Here is a 23,100-nt window from a genome sequence, read left to right as displayed (position 1 = left end):
CGATTCCAGCACTTCTACCCAATGCTGGGTTTAATTTCTATTAATGTTCATTCTTAATTAGAAGCTGTAACAATTCCCAATTCAACTTCTTTAATAGCCATGAGAGGCTGCACGTAAGCACTACCCATACATCCCACCACACACAGCACAAGGAGGAAACTTGACCTTTAACCTGTGTTTAGTTCCTTTAACAAATGACCCCAACCTCAATTTCTTCAGTAACAGTAGGACAATTTGCTTTATGTGTACGATTACTAAGAGAAATGCATCACTTGGGTTTATAGTTGGTTTTGGGTTAGGGTGAGAGAAAGGAAACCAAAAGATAAACAAATCATCCTGCTGTCTGACCTCACGTCTGAACACTATGGGTATGTCTACACAACCTGGGGCAGTGAGTCAGGCTTCTGCTAGCATGGTAAGGAAAGTTGCGTAGACAGGGCTTTGAAGTTGTGCCTTAAGCCTCCCAGTGGATGGGCGTTTCAGAGCCTGAGCTCCAGCCTGAAGCACAATGTCTTACACAGCTCTTTTTAGAGCACTAGTGTGAGCCCACATCTATCAACCTGTACTGGGAGGCTTGCTGCTGTGAGCTGTGTAGACACACTCTTACACAATTATGCACTTCTGCATCTTGCATGTTCAGCTCGTGGTTGCACAGGGTGTTTACTGTACATTGACCATCAGCAAACCAGCTGAAGTAAATCTAGCAGACCTCAGGAGAATTTATTTACTATAATCGATAAGATAATGAAGGTGTCAAAATAGTGTTGCCTGAGACAGCTCAGAGGAGAATTATCTGAGCCAAGCTTATATACACTTACTGTGTATCTCAATTACTTTTTCCATGGAATGCACTGCATTGGCATTTGCTCTCTGCTGCAAGACTTTTTCTGGAAGAGGATCAAGCTGAAAAAAATGGAATAGAATTAGCAGAGAATTTTAAATTCATATTACTGTATATACTCTGTATCCAAGTGTTCTTCAAGACACTGTATATACTGTAATCTGTACTGAGTGCCCAGTCCCCTCCTTTGATTCCCATTATCTGATCCTACGTAAAATTCTGGATATGAAAACTTTCTAAACGGTCTTCTCATTATTGTATACTTCAGTTTTGCATGCGCATGCACACACACACACACACAGAGCCTTACAGATGTACTACATTTAATGAATGGAAATTGAATAGAAAACTTGGGGAATTAAATTGTTCACTGCCATGAACATGTAGTAGTACTTTAGAAAACTTTAGGCTCTGGATGAGAGTTTTCAAAGGCATGAGCCGTCTATCAGCTCCCATAGAAAACTGTATGCACAGAATATTAAAAAAAAGTTACGAGCGCCAATCCAGTTTAAATTTGAGTGACTCCTACCTTCCAGCCTATTCTCTAACCTCCTTCTCACATGATCTCTTATACCACATCTCCTATTTCTTCCAGGATACCTCCCCACTACTCCCCCATTGCCATGAGCCATTGCGTGGCCCAAGGATGCTGCCAGCCACAGAATGTGAATATTTACATGCCTCCTAAGGTCCACAGGGCAAGAGCTCCACTAGTGTCCAGCTCAGAAACAGTGCAGGACTGGAGCCCTGTTTTTAAGGATCTTCGAACATGTGTAACTGGAAAGGATGCCTGAGCTTTGACAGTCATAAGCACTCTTAGAATAGCTACTCTGCTTTAGTGAGCTAGGCAGAGCCCTGTTCTACAGTCTTCCCCACCTTTCATTTGTCAAACAAACATATTTCATGTGTCAGTCACCGGGGCGCAGAGAGAAATATTAATGAGGGAGAATGCTGATAACTTTGCTGTTTTTTTTTTTAAAGCCTGTATATAAGATACTATGAAGATCTATTTCTACGTAAAGTCTGAAGTGTAAAAACAAAGCCATATACAGGTTAAAGGGGCCTGGAAAAAAAGTCAGATACCAGCCGAAAGAGTAACTTTTAAACTCCTTTGAACTCCTAATCCAATGAATGTATTTACGTTGTAACCTTCCCAAAAATAAAATTCGTGCCCTCCGAGTAAATGTCATAATTTTGGTTATGACAAACATGACTTTTCGTCCATTACAAAGGAATTGAAACCCTGCTTTAACTCTAAACTCCACAAAACCTTAAGTACAAAGCCACCAGTAGCGCCTCCATAATAAGGAGTTCTTTGTAGCTCTTACTATCTGCTGGGTCAATCTTACCAGGGCAGATAAAGATTAACATATGGATTTAATGCCTATGTGCTAAAGTTACTGTGTGTAGAGAATTGTGTTATGAACCTTATTCTCTGTGATGTTGGTTTCTTTCCCGTCCTCCTTAAATAGTGAGAAACAATGAGAATAAAGGGACAGAATTGAAATTGCAAGTTGAAAGGTGATACAGAGCTTTTAAAAAGTTCCTACAACATTTGAATTTATACTATGTGCACATAAGAATGTCTTTTGGGGCTCAAGAGCATTTGCATTCTAAATGCAGACAGGACATGAACTGCTTGTCTCTGTTATCCAAACTCACACCTCTCAACCCTGGTGATAAAAAAAAAAATGTTCGTTAATAAGTACCTGAGGCAAGGGAACATCTTTGTTTCCCTAAAAAGAGATGTGTGAATGTTTAGCAACTAGAGTAACTCAAAGAAGCTTTTCTGACAAGGATATAGTTATACTGGCAAAACCATCTGGGGTGGATGCAACTGTATCAGCGTAAATATGCTGATGACAGGTCCCCCAAACAGCATAAGCTATACTTTTGGCTAGGTCTATACTATGAGTGCTTTTTGATATAGCTACACCCGTATACTATACTGGCAAAGTGTTCCTAGCATAGGCACAGCTCATATTGGCAAAGGTGAGCTTTTGCTGGCTTAGCTTATTTCAGTCTCCTCCCCTCGCTGACCTGAGCAAAATAAGCAATACCAGCAAAAGCTCAGTTCTGCCATTATAACTCCGTCTATACTAGAGGCTTTCGGTGGCACAGCTATGCTAGTCACAAATCACACTTCTTCACACCTGTGACCAAAATCAATCTGGCTGGCAAAAATCTATAGTGTAGACCTCGCCTGTATAAGCACAGTTACACTGGTACAATTGCATCTACGCTAGGGATTTTAGCGGCATAGCTGTGTTGATTAAAAGAAACAATCACCCCCTAACTGGGCAATAATTCTTAGGTCAGGCCTCACAGAGAACAGCAATGTTTAGGATCTAACACAATATAGTGCCAACAATCTCAAACATAACATAATTCAAGTTTAAACAGATGCAGGCTGTCCTACCTCATAGGACCTGTAGCCATCTCCCACACCGTGGGTAAGTATATTGCAGATGTTACAAGGGGTCAGATTTAATTTGGTGCATTAGTGAATAGTGAATTTCCATTAACAATGCATTTGCTGTGAAAAAATTCTTGAGCACGCCCTTTAGAAGTAAATGGCACGCAGTGCATAGGCCATTTCACTCGGCATGCACAGAACCTTTTGGCGCTTAGGGGTAGGGGAAGGAAAGATTGGAAAGGGAGCATGGAAACCCCCCCCCTCTAAACTCTCCCTTGATTACATTTCCTTCTGTTTTTCTGGAATAGATTTTCCTCATGTCAGACAAAAAGAAGGCCAAAACTGTTCACTGTAAAGGAATTCCAAACTTTCAAATGAGAAGCATGCCATGAATATGCTGACACTGGGAAAGCCACACTGTTTCACTCCAATGTCAGACAGGAGTAGCTGTGTGGGGAAGGGGAGCCAGCTGACTAAAGAAAGCAATATGCCTTTAGCAGGACTTAGAAGCTGCATTTCAAGTAATTACATGGTGGTGGGGGGAGAACCCAGATAGCACCATAATACACTGCATTCTGTAGCAAAGGGCCCTATAATCCAAGTGTGGCATGAGAACTAGCACGATCAAAAACTCTGCCCATATCCCATTCTGATCCTGCACCCTTCAACCAATAAAAGAAATTAAAAAACACACATTAAACTGTTCAAAGTGATACTCTTTTTCCTGATGTTTTCCTATTATCAGTTTGGGCGTTGGAAGACGCAGAGAACGAGGCTGTGGCGATTTGAGCAGCAAAATGTCAAAACCCCTCCTTCTCCCGTGTGCACAAATCAAGAACAAATGGACTTCTGTCAAAGGGTTTGTTTAGCCAAAGAGTCTGGGCAGGAAGTGAGAGATGCAGCACTAACAAATCTCATTCTGTTCCAACAGCCCCAGACATTGCCAGGGACAGCAGTACAAGGGCTTTTTTTGTATAGAGGGGCAAAAACTTTTTTTGGGGCTAACATTTTATACTGAGTTAGTCTGTTGAGGATCAGAAAAAATGCTCCTCAAAAGCTTGAGAGTTCTACGCAATTGTTAGAGAAAATAAAGTATCTGACTTGCTGTACCCAAACAAAAAGTGAGAACTCTGTTATTCTCCGACAAGCTACAGCATCTTTTCCCCTTTCATAAAGTCAATCAAGGCATTTCGGCGACTATCATTATACCTACAGCACTTGCTTCAGTTCCCATTAAGACTGAAAAATCCTGCTTCAAATAAAACACATTGTGATTATAAAGGCTTTTTCTAGGGAGCCATGCTGCCGAGTGAGTACAGGGAGCTGGGTGTGTGTGTATGGGAAAGCCCCTTTATCTTTAGAGGATACCCCAAGGTGCACACTGATCGCAGGGGATCTGCCAATTCTGGGAGTGTCACCCCTAGCCTCTTTTGCCCACAGGCAGGAACGTTACAAATATTTTAATATGGCATATCCATGATTCTGAAAGGGGTAGGTTAGGTGTTCATGCTACATCATGCTAGCAGAACAGTATGTCCCCTCTGGAATAGAGAACAGATCTGGAGTATATTACAGGGGAAAATAAGAGTTTGGTTTGTTGTTGTTCTTTTAACTAATACCTTTGTGGGTATTAGTTCCCTTTATTATTATTTAATATTAATTTTGTGGTAGCACAAGACTACAATGCAATCTAGCTCAATTCACAACACTACTCAAACGAGAACTGGAACAGCAGGGGGCTACTTGCTAGGATTAGGCTGTGGAGGCAGAACTGCACCTGGGTAGCTTGCAGTGCACTATATATATTATTGGCTTTCATTCACATATTTTCTAAATGCTCTGACAACTAGTTAAACTCCCAGCCCAAGGGTTTCAAACAATGACTGCTGTTTCAGATGCCCAACTTGGAACACTCATTCGGGGCTGGATTTTCAGAAAGTCCAACCACTGAGAAGTAGGTTCCTTTAACATGTCTGAGGCTGGGCGCCAACAAATGGAAGCACCCACACTCACTAGCCATGTTTGAAGACCTTGGCCACCGCCCAGCAATGTAAAAACAACAATTTATCAGCCAATAATTCATAGTACCACAGCTTAGCCACAGACCCCCCCCCTCCACCCAAAGCCCCGGCTTGTGACTATTTGGTTGCCATTTGTATGGTAGTTCAATGAGTGTTGGAATCAATTTTGTCCCAAATTTAAAAAAAATATTAATGAGACAAGGTGGGTGAGGTAATATCTTTTATTGGACCAATTTCTGTTGGAGAGAGAGACAAGCTTTTGAGTTTCTCAGAACTCTTCTTCAGGTCAAAAAATTAATATCGTTTAAAAAATCTGCCTCCTAGAAATGATACAGGCTGAAACAATTTATATTTGATTCCTGTTTTATGCCAAGTGCTTGTTTTTGACTCCGGGAGAAACTATTCCTCTTCATCTCATTTGTACAAAACTGTACTGAGCTCTTTATGAATACCCTTCAACTTCTCTTGATGTAGCGGTGCACTTAGCATTATAAAAGGCAGTGCTTGATTCTGAGCGGTAGACTAGCAGCTGCTCTGTCTGTGTGTTATTCTTTATGATGTAACTGCTGTGAGCAGTGGAATTATCCACGTTTGAAGCTGAGCTGTAGGAAATCATCTGTGTGTGCTAGGAAGAGGTTTAAGACAATTGCTTATTGACAGCTTGTTTGTTATGTTTAAAACCTTTTATTTTAAGGGGCATGACTACCAAAGCTGGCACTAGACTGTGTGTGTGGGGTCTGAGGACCGGCCCCGGCAGTTTCACTCTGTTACTGGCAGCCCTGTTTTCTAGGAGGACTGACATTACTCCATCTTCACTGGAGTTTGCTTCCCCAATACCAGTAACTGTTACCATGTCAGATAATGAGCTGTGGGACAAAAAAAGGCTGAAGTTCATACGGTTTATTATACTATGTGCAGGACCCCATCCAAGGTTCCAAAGCTGGTCAGGATCTTCCCCCTTCATGATCTAGAGTGTAACATTTACACTGTCTTTTCAGAGCCTGGCACGGCTGTATGTATTAATAGCATTGCTGACTGTTATTTTCAGGAGGCGGTTTTAGCAGCTGCTTGTGAGGGGTGGCCTGAGCCCACAGCGAAGCCAGGACAACCATGGCCTGGAGGTGTTTGACAGGAGTGGCACTGAGGAATGACCAAAGGTGTTCGTGGCCATATCAGGCCAGATCTGAGCATTTCATTCAGTGTAGGGTGACCAAGGTTCTTGGAGTTTTCAGCCAGTCTCCCTCACCAAGTAGAGCAGTTCACTACCTCACTCATTCCCTCATGCCATACCCGGATGTGTTGAGGTGGCTGGTTACGGACAGCCATGTTGTGTGGTTGGCTGGCTGTTCAGATACGTGCTGCGGATTCATGGTGTGGAGGATGGAGGGGGGTAGGTTGGCTGCCAAACCCCTTGTTACAAAGTATTATATAGCTCTGTCCAGACAACTGTCTTGGGGCAATCCTCTCTCAGGCAATCTTTTCTGCAGTTTTTTGTGGTGCACTGGGGGTGGTGAGCTGGTGACTAGGGCTTGAAGCAGGCATCAGCCTGGCAGTCTCCTAATGGATGATCTCTCTTATCCCTGAAGTTTTGGCCTGCAACAATGTTATTTCAAAATGAACCAAGCGGATGTTGGATTGTTGGTTCCCCTGTGGAAGGTGCTTAGTGAGCTGGCTTGACCTATTACGGCCATCTCAGGCCATAGCACCCCGTAGACAATACCATCTTGTCTCTGCTTGGTAACTCTACTCCCCTCCCCCATGCGGTACTAACACTTTGCTACTCTTAGGGTACAACTGGCCTTGGTGAACTCAGACCACGAAGCACTGAGGTCTCTTTCATTCCTGATAGGTATTGCTGCCCGTATTGCTGGGGCCAGGCTCCCTAATCAAGATGTTCAGGAACTGGATGGGAAGTGTTCCGCTAGGTTCAAGATTACGTCTGACAGGACACAGCGTCCCCTCCTCCAGATGGGTCAATCAACCCTTCATACTTATCTGTCCTGGCACTATGATTCTGCATTCTGGCTGGGACCCTGTGCTTGCATTTTCTCCTAACCTTGGAAAGACTGTTTCAGTGGTCTTCAGACAGAGTTTGGATTTTAAGCAACAGCATCATTCACCGGGTACAAGCAGCTATTCAGCACCGGCAATCACAGCTTGGCTTCCCTTTTGGACAGAATCCAGTTTTAAGCGGAGCATCTGGTGGTGCATGCAATGGAATCGTCAGATTACCATCATGTGCGAGCTCTGGCTAATGACCCCATCCCACCCCATTTGATTGTGGGTAAACCTCAAATTACTCATTTGGGTTAAGTGATATTGGACTGTACTGAAACACAGCCTTGAGTTTCTCCTGAAGATGTGCCAACGGATTGGTAGACCATGCCAGGAAAGACATCAACTGGGAATGGAGTGTTTTTGTGCTTTCTTTTATGGAAAGATGCTGAGGCATGAATGCATTACTTACGACAATCCAGCCTCAGATGTGACCTGTAACACTGAAATAGGTAGTGTACTGAAAATTGGCTGGGTGATTTGCAGGTGGCATATACAAGCTACACTAGAGTCCAGTGCATCAAAGGTTGCTTCCCAAGTGGAGGTTATATTCAGCGGGGATAATAGTGGTTTGGTTTCCTTGGCGTGGTTGGGAAAGGCTGGTACTTCAGCAAACTCTCAGATTTCATTGCAACATTTGATGTTTTCCAGATGCAGTAACTTGCCTAGTATCTAAATCATGTAAAAACACAGGTAGACATGGGCTTTGAAATAAAGGTGGCCTGGTAGAGCTTGGATAGTTAGCATGTTTGGTACCTGAATATTGAAGGTAGAGGGAGGCCAGATGTCTGTTCTGTGCTGCTGTTGCCTCCCCTGCTTTTCAGAACTGTTAGCAAATGTTGCCTTTAGGCGTCATCCCATTATTCTATTTAATAAAAGTTGCAGCTTGTTGGCCATAAGTTACAGAAATTGAAAAAGTCCTCAGTGGATCCTGCCTTCCACAACCTTTATTTTTTCCAACAAAAGTCAAATTATTTGTAGTGGCTTTGAACAAATCAAAAAATGGTAACTAAAAAAATATTAAAAAACTTCTGATGCTGCTAAATCATTTTACATTAAAATATTCTGAGGTGCATAAAGCTTGCAATTACAGCTATATTTTAATTTCCCTGACACTTGGGAATTATCCTTGGCTCTAGGCTTCGCAACCACACACAGACATTTTCTTAAAATTAAAATTTTAATTTCAGCTGATGAATTTAATTTCAGCTTGTGGGGCCTGCATTTCCCCCCTCATTTCCTTCTGTTTCGCTATATACTTTAGTCATATCTTAAGTTAGCAAATTTCCCCTGCAGCCTGTTGCTATCCACAGCTGGCTGTCCATGTGCGTGCATGCAAAATTGTCTAACACGCTGTATATCAAACTTCATCAAAGGGCCCGCAGGATACAGCAACGGTGGCTCACTCCAACTTCCTTGCATTAAAAAGAGTTTATAAAAGACCTTGATAAAACCAGTGCTTCCTGCTTTTTGATGTGTGTAAGTAAAAGAACATTGTCATAGTATCTGCACAGTCTGATAACCAGCTTATCAAAACCAAGAACAGGTCCATCCTTAAAAACTTTTAAGTTCTTTACTGATATTCTGATGTAATTACAAAAAAACCCAAAACAAACCAACCAAAAAAAAAAAAACCCACCAAAAACCCCAACAAATCAAACTTTCTTCTTTAAATTGTCTAAATACACCGCTACCTCGATATAACGCCACCCGATATAACACGAATTCGGATATAATGCAGTAAAGCAGTGCTCCGGGGGTGTGTGTGTGTGTGTGTGTGCTGCACACTCCGGTGGATCAAAGCAAGTTTGACATAGTGCGGTTTCACCTATAACTCGGTAAGATTTTTTGGCTCCCGAGGACAGCGTTATATCGAGGTAGAGGTGTATATGAACCATTTCAACTTAGCAAAGTGATTATTGGCAAGACATAATATAGGTAAATAAAATCTTTGGAGCACTTAAACTCAGAAAGATGTGTGTTATGAAAGATGATTCCAGCGAAGTTTATCACTGGGGAATAATGCTTGTTCAGAGCTTTAAACTGTGTGTTCTGCAAAGGTGGGAGGCTGCAGAAGAGCAGTTTTGATCCAAGGTTTGGATGAAGCCAAGGAAATCGCCTCTGATGATGAGGGGTCTGAGAATCTGTAGTACAAGAGAATGAGGGGCTCTGACAAGCATCGTACCACTGAATCGGGTGGGATGCCATGTGGCTGGTTCCCAAGTTACTAGGGGCCAAAAGAAGGATAGAGCTGCTTGGGTAGAGACTGGCTGGCTCAATCATCCCCATTGGGGCATGTGACAAATCTGCCAAGCCAAAGCTCAAGGAATCAACAGCCTTTGAAGGCTCTGGTAGAGGGGAAGTCAGAGAACTCGGAACAGGCATTATGATGTCCTGACTATTCTCACCAGGGTCTGCTGGATTTATTAGTGAGATCTTCTCCAGAATCACTTTCTCCTTGCAGAAATGCCCTTAGTGTTTTGGAATCCACAGTTATGGAGCTGGCTGGAGCAGTCATTTATCAGATATAGGTCACCCACGCTTCTACGCAGAATCAAACCCAGTACTGTGGACTTCTTGGAGCAGTGAAAAGCAGGTTCCTTGTCATTATATTGCAGCTCCACATCAAAGAGGTTTATCACTTGTTAATGGTTCAATGTCAGCTTTGCAGTCATGATTCTCAACTTAGACAACTCCAGAATTGAAAGATTACTCAGGTTTTCCTCCATATGGCTATGCACCTGGAGGCTTTTGGCCCTACAGTCCTCCACCTGTTGCCTCTGTAGACTCTTCAGCAAGGAGGGGTGACAAGAGAACAAACTCTCTTCCTCCAAGGAAGGCAAAGGGTCCTCATCCTCCTTCACCTGATGGGCAGTCAGACTTGCTCTCTGGGGAAGGCGAGGAAGTGGCCTTCAGAGGTGCTCCTCTCTATATTATCCCACAAGAGGCTGTCTTGATTGCTTCCTTCTCTCCTCTAAGGGACATCCGGGCCTTTCAAGTTTTTCTTGAATTCATGACATATTTGTCTGGATGTCTCAGGACTCACTGAACGAGGGGCCTTCATGTCATCAGTTTGCAGTTGTATTGAGCATGGGTGAGTAGATCTGCCACGTAGATCTACCAAGCCCTGCATTGGAGTTATCCATGCATATCCCATGCAGAATGACAAATAAACCTTTGTGTTTAAATACACTGCAAAGTATGCATGGTGATCCTTTAATCGAAAAGACAGCCCAAAATAATTCACACAGCACACTGATTCAATCTGTGATGATATCCCACTTTAATAGCATAGCTCCAGTTTGAAAATATATCTAATCACTTTCACATGCTGCTGCAAGTCTCAGCTGTGTATGATCCAGGCAATGAATAGAAGTGATATTGCTTTTCTTCACTCATCTTCAACACTGATTTTTTGAAAGGCTCTTGAGAGCTTTTGCTACAATGACATCTTCTGAGCTAATAGTGGATACTTCCTAGGGCTCCAGTCTGACCTGACTTGTGCTTCGCAGCACTAAGCCCAATTTTCCTAAATGGAAAAGTGGTGTAGTCCCGTCCATGAATGTCGGCTACCACTGTGCCAGTTGGAGTCTGGCCACGCATTGGAAAGGTATTTAGTATACCATGAGGCGTGTGGGCGTTCAAAAGGGGATGAATACACCAGAAAAGTTGGGTGACATCAAGTTGTTCATAAAGCTTATAACTAATTCCAACTAAAACCCTGGGCAGCTTTAGTATATGCCACAGGTACAAACCTGGCAGGTAACAGATGTGTGTTATGAAGAGTAGATCACTTACCTGTGCAGCATGGGATTATATGGCTGCACAATTAGTTATTGTTTAGATTTGCTGCATAATTGTGCGTTTGAATCTAAGCTTTATCAGGTGTTGACTATGAAGCTTAATGACAATTCTAATGTTAACTAGTTCATTGCTGATAATTTTGGTAGAAACATCCAACTATAATGTACTTATTTCTTGTTGCTGGATGCAGTGGCAGGGAGCAATAAGGTTGCCATCAAAAGTTGCTGCGGTGGGGAATGAGGAATTCAATTCCTTCCCTCCATACACTTACCACCCCTACCCAAAACAGAAAGGAAAGTGGCTTCCCCATACCAAAAGGTTCAACTGTTTCCTGGATGTCAAGAACTAGACCTGCTTTTCACACTTCCATGGGGCCCAACAGCTTAAATAGTCCCCAGTCCAGCTATCAAACCCTCCAGCCTTCCACTGACAACTTCCACAATACTGCTAGGCACTTTCAATACAGAAATCTGCAGCACACTGAAAAACTGAGGGCAGCAAAAAATAAAACTGAATGAAATACTGAAACAAACAGCACAAAGGACACTATACTGACTGCACTGGGTAAGGACAACAATGAGGAGAAAAAGAGTCGGAGGATGGCAATAGGCACATTTATTTGAATGACTAATTTGTTGTATTTGTCCAGGATGAGGAAAATGCAAAATACAAACAAGTGGCAAAAACAAATTTTTCTTTTAAAATTCACTCAATTCTTATTGTTTAATTTGTTGATAAGAGTGGCAAGGTATGCTTTTTATAAAAACGTATCTGTTCTCTACACTGATACTGTTCCTTTAAAGGAAGGACTAAAAACAAAGATCAATCAAAGTTTCAGAAGTTTAGGAACCTACTAATCAATGCTGGCAAAATGCACTTTGATAATTTTCAGCTTTGCAATACAGTTGTTGAACTTGTAGCATCTTAAATTTGTCAACATACAGCCATTCACAGTGCCTTTAGTTTTCTTTATACCTCGTTTCCCAGCAAAGCAGAAACACATGCCTCAGACGCATCACAAATGGCTGTCAGGTCATGACCTCCTTCGAGGGCCAGAACAATTCGACCTCCAGCCAATCCCATCAGCTGCTTCGTCAGGTACCCAAAGCCTGTAACAGGGAAACAGGAAATGCAACAAAAGGGCAAAGGTTGACAGTGGAATCAGACTCCTGGCAAAGGATCAAAGAATTATAAAAGGAATTACATCATATTAAAAAAACCCACAAGGGATCTGGGAGGACTAAACACATAATATAAGCCAGGTTTTATTTTAATACATTCGTTTCAGAATTTCAGCTATGGCTCCCCTTTGGATCCGATTACATGTATGCATTATGGGACAGATTCTGATCTCACACGGTTGCAAATCTGGAGTACCTCCATAAACGTCACTGGAGTTACTTCAGATTTACACCTGCGTAACTGAGGTCAGAATTTGCCCCACCGTGTTTTAATGCTTTGAATTATTATAGTAGCAATTAATCTCTTTGGGAGGGAAGGAAGGAGACTAGGAGGAGGTCACTTATACCTTATCTGATCTTTATGTTATATTATATACGATATGCTCTCCAGAATCAATGCAGTACAGGAGACAATCACCTGTGGCTTGTGCTTCTATTTGTGAAAAAAAATGGATTATAATGTTCCACAGGTATCTGACATCTAATGCTCAATATCAGCTTCTTCACATATACAACACGCTATAAAAATCTCTGGGGCACCTGGGCTTTGATCATTTGACACACAGTATATTTAATTCTACTTTAAAAAAAAACCCCACAAGGATTAAATGACAGATTCAGAATCTGAAAAAACCCAATGCATTACCTCCTTCAGACTTCTCTATTTTCTATTTTACTAAGGCTCACAAGCACCTTTGCAGCAACAATATTGTATGTATTGTATTTGTATTGTAATGTATTAATTAATAGCTTTGGGACAAAACCCACTGACTGAACCAACTATATAATAATCCCCCTTAGCTCAATTTTACATATTACAAGAGCCGTATACAATTAGAGAAATTCAACAAAAAGGCAAACAAGATATCACCATTTACAAAGTGTTTGTGGATACCTTTAAATAACTTGTCTCTTACAGCTCTCCTATTTCACTTAAATCTTTTTATTAAAGTCATGACTTCTACTTCCTTTTAAAAGTTTTTAAAAGGACTTTTAAGGATGTATCTTAGATAATTACCTTTCTAATCGACAGACAACTAAACTCTAAAAATTCCTTTTGATTTTTAGACTCTGTGGGTCAAATCCTGTTTTCTGCTGAATTACATGGAAAGAGTCCAGATTTACACCAGCCTAACAGGGGAAAGCATTTGGCTCTGCGTTTGTGCAATGCACGTTGTGTATCCAAAGGAAAAAGAATGAGAACTGAATTATATAACCTTTTGACAAGACAGAGAGTAAAATCATCAACCTGAATTGTTTACAATGAGTCTGGGAGGAAAGAATGGACAGCTAAACACACACTGCTTACTTTTGACATTTTGTTTTTCTTTATTTCTGCATGAGCGAAACGCCATACTGTAAACTGTAACAGCTCCACTGAAGTTAATGGGGCAATGACAGTTTACACCAGTTTAGGATCTGCCCTGTTGTAAAGCTGCAACTTACATTTTGCTGATAGATTATATCCTCCAAGAGGCGTAGGATGGCCTTCCACTGCATCAAAACCAGATGACACCAGCACAACATCTGGGGCAAATTCATTGGCAATTGGCATTACTACCGTTCTGCAACAAAAATGTAACAATGGCAGACTGATTATTTTGTCTGGCTCTTGAATGAACCGAGGAACATTGAGATCACCTTGAGCAAACGATTATAAATTTTTGAAGTTGGCAAAGGTCACTTCCCCTTTTCTCTTCTCACACGATGAGAACACTAGGAACTGGTTAACAGAGCACACTGGTATGTCATATCATGCAGTTCTGTTTTGAAGTCAATGCCAGTTTGTAATGTTGTTTATTCAGTGGGATTGATTATTTCAACCACTAATAGTACAACAATCCGAATAGGGAAATAGCCCACCATGCAGGGCCGGTGCAACCCATTAGGCGACCTAGGCGGTCGCTTAGGGTGCTAGCATTTGGGGGGCGGCATTTTGGGTCCTTCGGCGGCGATGGGATCTTCGTCTGCCCCGGTCGTCGTCGGCATTTAGGCGGAGGGAGCTGGGGCAGGGGGGTGCGGGGAGGGCTGCCTGCAGCAAGTAAGGGGGGCGGCACGCAGGGGAACTCCTAGCCCCAGCTCACCTCTGCTCCGCCTCCTCCCCTGAGCATGCCGACCCGCTCTGCTTCTCTCCCTCCCAGGCGCCAAACAGCTGAGTGGCGCCGCAAGCCTGGGAGGCGGGAGAAGTGGAGCGACAACGGCGTGCTCAGGGAGGTGGAGCAGAGATGAGCTGGGTCGGGGAGCTGCCGCACAGCTCCCTGGGCTGTGGGAGCTGCCGTGGGGGTGGGGGGTGCCTCAGGGCGGAGGGGGGAGCTGCTGTGGGGGGGGGGGGGCGCCTTAGGGCGGGGCGGAGAGCTGCCACAGGGCTCGGGGAGGGGGGGGCGCAAGGTGGAAGTTTCGCCTAGGGCGCGAAACGTCCTTGCACCCGCCCTGCCACCATGCAATAAACTTTAGATTTCCAGGCTTGACTGACTCTTCGTTTGGTCATCTCAGACCTTTTGTTCTTTGTGTACTGGAGGTCAAGCTGGAGATGTGGAGAGGGACGAAAGGGGAAAGGATAGGGTAAACTGGCAGAGACTAACTGGAAAAGCCATAATTGAATAACCTCACTGCATGGCATTTGTCTCCCTAGATGCAGCAACGATGCTTTTCCAGCATTTGCAAAGGCACTTCTTTTTTCCATCCCCCCGTTTTCATTAACCACAATTAAAGGCTGGCAGGCCACAAGAACTATCCAGTGCAGAGCTGTGTGTGGCTGGGATGGAGGAAAACCACGTCTGTCTTTTCCTTCACAGAACCCGCCACTCAACTAGTAATAGAGCAAGTGATCGAAAGCTGGCAATAGCGTCTGTTACCATCAGCAAGTGGTCTACAAATACATGGATAGACCAAAAGGAAGCTTTAATATTGCTGACATTAAAAAAAAAAAAAAAAAAAAAAAGTCATTTACCTACTTTTATATACAGACACAAAGCAACTCAATCCATTTTAAGGTGGTGCAATGTCAGAGGGGAACAAGAAATAAAACTACAATGGAATACGGAAAATATTTATCTGCAAGTGTCAACAGACTAATCTCAGTGTTGTATTCCGTACAAAGGTACTATCATATTGGTTGATCTTTTTTCCTGCCCCCTAAAAATCTACCCAACCTTAGTTCCTACTCAAAATACACTCTAGATTGAAAAAAAATTCAGATGTCATGATGCAAACTAGGCAAAATGAGCTGCTGAATAGGGAATAAAAAATTGCAGTTTATGCCAATCTAGCTATTAAAGGCATTGCAGAACTGAAAATATGCCATTTAAGTTTTAAAACAGAGAACCAAAGCTGCCTCAATAAAAATGTTACAGACCCACAAAATCCTGTGACTAGGAAAGCTTCCAGAAAGTATTCTTGGATGAATGCCTTTGTAAATGGTTCAGTTCGATGGTACACTCACTTTGTATTCGGTGTACAGCAAATAAGCAGACACACACAGACTCACAAAACTGTCTTGAGTGATTGCAATCATCCACACTGTCACTGGTAAGTGACATGAATGTAGAAGAGGAAGGACACACAAAACTCACATTCCCTATAAAACAGGATTTTCCAGTGCCTGTTCCTTTTTTCTGATGAGATGTAACGATTACTATGATTATTAAAGAATCCAGGACACTCCTGGAATGACTGGGTAATGACATTCCACCTTTCTGAAGTCTTATGTCAATTAAACTGGAGATGGCAGTACTCTCTATTTCCAGTTTCTAACTCGCTCTCCTAATTAGGAAAACCCTTAATAGCCAAGCATGTGATTTTGCATTTTGTGTAAAATAAATGTTAACCCTCTCTTCAAAATATGCACAGTGGGACTGGTGATCATATATATGCACTTATATTAGTTTCCTTAAAGCTTTTTAAGGTATTACTGTATTAGCAGTATATACTGCAAGCTGGCACTATGAACGGATGTCAAGTGGTGTATGATTTTCACAAGTCTTTAAATAATGTCTGCCATGTCAAAGGGAATCCCAATGTACACCAGCTAAAACTGGGGTTAGGTCACTAAAGGTGAACAACATGTGGCATTCTTGCACAGGGAAAGATAAAAAGTTTCAGAACGGCGAAAGAAAAAAACTGAGTAGTGTGTGGTCTGACAAAAGTCTTTTGGTTTCATTTCCTCACATAAGATTGCCACGGTAATCTAAGGAGCTCCTGCATTTATTACTGGTGGTCCATCAGCACTGTTATAAAGACATATAGAAGAAACTACTTCATTTTCCTTACTCTGTCAGAAAAAATAAAAATTTTGCAGTGGTTGTGGGTCACAGTTCTAATTTGAGTGATGTTGCTGTTTGCTGTACTGCAGAGGGCTTTTAATTGCTGTCATAACTCCAGAAAGACCAGATTTTATTTTTTTCCCCCAATGAATTTATTGCCATGTAAACTTTTCCTCCACACACATTATTATTTAATCAAGTCTTAGTAGGACTTTTTGCTTATGACTTTAAAGCCAAGAAAATCTTTTTACTGAAACCCACAGACATTCTAAGTAAAAACCACCTCATTCACAAAGAACTTAAGCAGCAGTTTCGAAGCAAGTGCATGTGGCAAAGTTTTTTTTCTGTGCTTTGAAGTACTGCTGAGCTATTTAGTTTCTAGCCAAAGGAAAACTGCTAAACTCATCAGATTTTTTCAGAACTAGGTTATGATATTTTGAGAGTTGCTAGTATTTGTTCCTGCTGTGTGGTATCACCCCAACTCCAATCAAAGTGAAAACCAAAATCAACTTTGAATTGTGTAATATTATAGTTTTGAACATGCCAATACTTGTCAATCACCGGTCATATCAACTGTTTGTCTTTTCTTTTTTATGCATCATGGAATACTCCATCCTGTTGATTTCCAAATATTAGCATACTGGAGTAATAGGATGTAGCAGCAAATTTCAGGTGAGCAATACGCACATCTTACTCACATCAGCAGTGGCATTCAGCAATTACATGCAGACCGGACAGAAGTTAAAAGATACCCTCTAGTGGCATGAAGAATACATACATCCATATGAACTGATAAGAGTTTGCTGAAAACACTGGTCTACAATTTTTGAGACGTCGTCTGCTTCAGAGATAAAATGTGCTATTTATTATGTATTTTGATGTGCTGAATTCAAATATGACAATTAAAACAACTGATTGGCTACTGTTTCTAAGATATTTAAGTTTTTACATTTTATGTCTATGTATATTGTGTAGATAGTAGAGTTTTAATCATAAATTGTAAACCTAGGTCGTTTCATGTGTTTATGGTTGCTTTACATGATAATATTTCACCTGTCCTGTTTATGTAACACTTTAAAAATCAGCAAAAGGGTTATATAAATAAAATTTATTATGAAACAAAAGGCAAAAAACTATTATGTACATAGTTTAGTCCTATTCAGTGTCTATTCGGCACTTCTTGGCTTGTCTCTTGTACTCATTAAATGGAGCATCTCTTGTCACTGTCCAGCAATAGTCTGCAAGCATTGATGGGCTCCATTTGCCCTGATAGCGTTTCTCCATTGTTGCAATGTCCTGGTGAAATCGCTCGCCGTGCTCGTCGCTCACTGCTCCGCAGTTCGGTGGAAAAAAAGCTAGATGAGAGTGCAGAAAACGTATCCTTAGTGACATGTTGCAACCAAGGCTTTTGTATGCCTTGAGGAGGTTTTCCACCAACAACCTGTAGTTGTCTGCCTTGTTGTTTCCGAGAAAATTTATTGCCACTAACTGGAAGGCTTTCCATGCCGTCTTTTCCTTGCCATGCAGTGCATGGTCAAATGCATCATCTCGAAGAAGTTCACGAATCTGAGGACCAACAAAGACACCTTCCTTTATCTTAGCTTCACTTAACCTTGGAAATTTTCCACGGAGTTACTTGAAAGCTGCTTGTGTTTTGTCAATGGCCTTGACAAAGTTCTTCATCAGACCCAGCTTGATGTGTAAGAGTGGTAACAAAATCTTCCTTGATTCAACAAGTGGTGGATGCTGAACACTTTTCCTCCCAGGCTCCAATGACTGTCGGAGTGGCCAATCTTTCTTGATGTAGTGGGAATCTCTTGCACGACTATCCCATTCGCAGAGAAAACAGCAGTACTTTGTGTATCCAGTCTGCAGACCAAGCAAGAGAGCAACAACCTTCAAATCGCCACAAAGCTGCCACTGATGTTGGTCATAGTTTATGCACCTCCAAAGTTGTTTCATGTTGTCATAGGTTTCCTTCATATGGACTGCATGACCAACTGGAATTGATGGCAAAACATTGCCATTATGCAGTAAAACAGCTTTAAGACTCGTCTTCGATGAATCAATGAACAGTCTCCACTCATCTGGATCGTGAACGATGTTGAGGGCTGCCATCACACCATCGATGTTGTTGCAGGCTACAAGATCACCTTCCATGAAGAAGAATGGGACAAGATCCTTTTGACGGTCACGGAACATGGAAACCCTAAAATCATCTGCCAGGAGATTCCACTGCTGTAGTCTGGAGCCCAACAGCTCTGCCTTACTCTTGGGTAGTTCCAAATCCCTGACAAGGTCATTCAGTTCACCTTGTGTTATGAGGTGTGGTTCAGAGGAGGAGGATGGGAGAAAATGTGGGTCCTGTGACATTGATGGTTCAGGACCAGAAGTTTCATCCTCTTCCTCGTCCTCGTCTGACTCAAGTGAGAGTGATTCTGGTGCATCAGGAACTGGCAGTCCTTCTCCGTGGGGTACTGGGCGTATAGCTGATGGAACGTTTGGATAATGCACAGTCCACTTTTTCTTCTTTGACACACCTTTCCCAACTGGAGGCACCATGCAGAAGTAACAATTGCTGGTATGATCTGTTGGCTCTCTCCAAATCATTGGCACTACAAAAGGCATAGATTTCCTTTTCCTGTTCAACCACTGGCGAAGATTTGTTGCACAAGTGTTGCAGCATATGTGTGGGGCCCACGTCTTGTCCTGATCTCCAATTTTGCAGCCAAAATAAAGGTGATCGGCTTTCTTAACCATAGTGGTTATACTGCGCTTTTGTGATGCAAAAGTCACTTCACCACAAACATAGCAGAAGTTATCTGCACTGTTCACACAAGTACGAGGCATCTCTGCTCACTTTGGCTAAACAGAAATGTCTCCCCTTGCAAAATCAAACATTGACAAATAACAGCACGACACTGTATGATTTCTAGAGCTGATATAGGGCAATTTGTTCAGCAGAGTGATGTAAGCTTCGTTATGATTGCATCATCCATGACTTCTAGGAATAACACGATGCAATTCATATCATGTATGACGCAATACCAGCTTCAGATTGCATCATTCATTGTTTTGCCTAAAAAGCAAGTACTGTCCAAACCCAGTCATAGATTTATCCATAGATCCAGTCAAAGATGTATTTTAGTCATTTCTGGTTTAAATTGAGATCCCTTCCCTTTATAACTCACTTATCCTCCGCCATTCCCAAGTCAAGGGTCGTATATACTGACCCAATAGCATATCTTGAAAACTAGAGCCAATCAACAATTTTAAGCATCATTTTCGTTCTCAGTGACCCAGAATTAGTAAAGTTTGACTACATTTATTTCAGAAGCATTTTGGCTGTAGAGCAGTGTTATCAGCAGGAGAAAAAAAACCTTTTGTAGTGATAATCAGGATGGCCCATTTCAAACAGTTGACAAGAAGGTGTGAGTAACAGTAGGGGGAAAATTAATTTGCAAACCGGACATCATTAAATTAGGCTTGAATAAGGACTGGGAGTGGATGGGTCATTACACAAAGTAAAAACTATTTCCCCATGCTAATTTTTCTCTAAGATGCCACAAGTACTCCTCGTTCTTTTTGCTGATACAGACTAACATGGCTACCACTCTGAAACATGTTTGAGCTAGAAGTTTGTGTTAGACAGAAGAGCCAAGACATCTTAATACCTTGGGAAGTGGAAATACAGCTCTTCCCCCATATAATGCTGTCCTCGGGGGCCAAAAAATCTTACCGCGTTATAGGTGAAACTGAGTTATATCGAACTTGCTTTGATCCGCCAGAGTGCACAGCCCCGCCCCCCCGGAGCACTGCTTTACCGCATTATATCCGAATTCGTGTTATATTGGGTCGCGTTATATCAGGGTAAAGGTGTAATTAGTAATTGTGTTGTTTCAAAAGCAAGAGTTAAAAATTGCACAACTGTTTTATCCTGAGCTGTGCCATTTGTACTACCCATAACTGAAGGCTGAAATCACAGACTGCTTAGAACATGAGTAGTTTTCACTTTGTTCTGAAGTTGAGGTGACATTATTATTAATAAATTTTGAAAGAGGTCAATTCAACCACCAATGGACGTTCCATAAGACAAAACTGATTTGGTATTTCTCTGAGTGCTTAGCACTGTTCCATGGTATTGTAACAGTGGGTATGCTGGCTTAAAACAGTATAACATTATAATTTAGCTAACCATTTACTGCACTAACATTCCACAGCTGAATTCATCACTAAAGTATTTGTCCAATACAGATTTCATAGATTATGAGGAAGTGTATTAAACTCTAATGTATAAAATGTATGGCATATAATTAAAAGAATTCCTTAAATTATCAAAATATTATTGGAATCCATTGTTGTTGTTACATAGTTATAGAAACAAACTTTTGTAAAGTTCAGTTTGTAGTTTTACCAGTGTCTGTTGTTTCCTAACTTGTTTTATAAGAGGAAATAATGTTCCTGTTCCTTAAATTCTCATAACATTTTAAAAGGTTATGTTTAATTACAAGACACAAACCTGGCAAGGAAAATCTTAGTAAAAATGTGAAGATTGTGTTCAGGTCCTTATTACAAGGGTAGAACAATTATCATTAACACATGAAATAAGGTTTTTCTAGCATGTTGTTGTAATTCACTGTAAGATCATATCCACAATGGAGCGCTAGCAGTTGTGTTGTCTTGTCTTTGGTTTACCGTGGCTACATGACAGTGATCTCCTGAAGCATTAATATTCTATGTATAATTTTGTTTTAATGTTACTCACCTTTTAATTTAAATTATAAGTCAAATGATGAGTCAAATAAGTCAAATGAGTATTGTTTGATGGAAGATTCTTCTTGTACTAGATTTCTTAAAGACCCATGTACATATCATAGAAAACTAGGTTTTTGTAAATAATCTATTTATGCAAAAAATGTATATGAGAGGTATGCAGAACTGTATTTTTGGGGTTTGGTTTGGTTTTGCTTCTAAGACTTTTTCCATAGAAATGTCATCTTTATATTTTAGATTTTATGTGCTCTGCCTACTTATTTCTTAGCTAAATTCCTGAACCTATTTGGCATAATAAATTATTGTAGAGATGAATACTGCTACAAACGGAGGGCATGATTTCGAGGGAGAGATTAGCAGCAGGTGTAGATGATGTTTTGTTATAGGATGCCAACAGTAGGGGAAATATTTCTAAATAAAATAAAATGATATGCATCATTTTGCAGCAGGCATCAATAGCCCTAAAGATTTTAGAATTGTTCATCAGTTACAAAATTTAAGTATTCTTTTCAATGAATTGTACAATATTATACATTGTGCTTTAATTTCTGAGGTGAGTGCTAATAGATTTTAAAAGTTGCAGAAGTAGACAGATTAAATCAAAATTAAAGAAATTATCAAAATTTCAAGTTAAACAATAGTGAAATCATTAATTGAAGATTTACTACAGTGAATTTTAGCTGCTGCCTAACTGTTCAGCTTATTTGTGATTGTTTTAAGATTAACTGAAAAGGTTTAAGAAAGAAGAATGTTGCTTTAAAAGTGTAATTAGTGCTTGTAATTTATATAATCCACAACATTTGGAAAAAAAAAATTAAGGTTTGAAGCATTCCATGTTGCATCCTCTTGGTTCTTCTGACAATCCCAGCAACCACCCCACACACAGGCTGAAAGAGCCCATTCCATATAAAACTGCTGGTTTTATTCCCCTACCTTTCCGTCTATGGCCTTTGCAAAATGCACCTGTCATTGCAGTATCAAGGAATCACTTCTAATTTCTCCAGCATTTTCTTTTGGGGTTCATGCTCAATCTTAGTCACGAGTATTTTCCCCCATGTACTTAATCTTCCAAAAAAAGCAAGTATGTTAGGTGCATCTGACAAAATGTTGTCAACAAGAAAAACACTAGAAATGCAGCTCAGTTGCTCTGTGGCTTTTGTTCAAACCTTAAAAAAGATTCGCATATAAAACTTTAGCCTAAAGGAATTTTTTTTGAGAGCGGTATTAGGGAGTAAAAATAGGAGGTTAGAATGCAATGGGTGTTTAAACAGGGTAGCTGGGAGCGAGGCTCACAGGAAGGGTAGACGGACTCACGATTTCTAAAAACAGCAGTGTGAACACTGCGACTCGGGCAGTGGCTCAGGTTCTCATGCCCACCGACACCCTGGGTCCGAGCTCATGTGACTAGCCAAGTCCCACCAGAGCTGCAGCATCCACACTGCTATTCTTTAGCACTCCAGCTCGAGTCCCATTAGCATGAGTCTGTCTACCTGGGCTGAGAGGCTCTCTCCCAGCTGCAGTGTAGATATACCCATAGAGTACAGTTAGTACAGTCCAAAATCGTGTGGATGGTGCCATAGGCCCCAATCCTGCAGTCAGATCCATGTGGATGGAGCCCTGTGCCCTTGCTGGGACAGTGGGACTCTGCCAGCGTATGCTTGATTAGATCCAGTTGTAGCACCAGGGCAATATTTTAGACCTCTTGTTTGTCACGCCAGCCGTGTCTTATTTGTGAGCTTTTGGAGCA

General features: G+C 41.4%; 1 protein-coding gene across 1 annotated transcript in view; it reads right to left on the bottom strand.

Moving 5' to 3' along the window:
* HDAC4 (histone deacetylase 4) overlaps positions 1-23,100 on the bottom strand; it is a 453,690-nt gene that overhangs the window by 4,097 nt on the left and 426,493 nt on the right. The window contains exons 23-25 of the mRNA XM_065412876.1: positions 13,765-13,883; positions 12,113-12,246; positions 819-903 (exon numbers count right to left, since the gene is read on the bottom strand). Of these exons, the coding sequence (XP_065268948.1) occupies positions 819-903; positions 12,113-12,246; positions 13,765-13,883 (338 nt within the window). The remainder of the gene's footprint in view (positions 1-818; positions 904-12,112; positions 12,247-13,764; positions 13,884-23,100) is intronic.

This window comes from Emys orbicularis, chromosome 11 (genome assembly GCF_028017835.1).
Source record: "Emys orbicularis isolate rEmyOrb1 chromosome 11, rEmyOrb1.hap1, whole genome shotgun sequence".
Taxonomy (NCBI): domain Eukaryota; kingdom Metazoa; phylum Chordata; order Testudines; family Emydidae; genus Emys; species Emys orbicularis.
The sequence above is the reverse complement of the archived record's forward strand: the minus strand, read 5'-3'. Positions and strand labels throughout refer to the sequence as shown.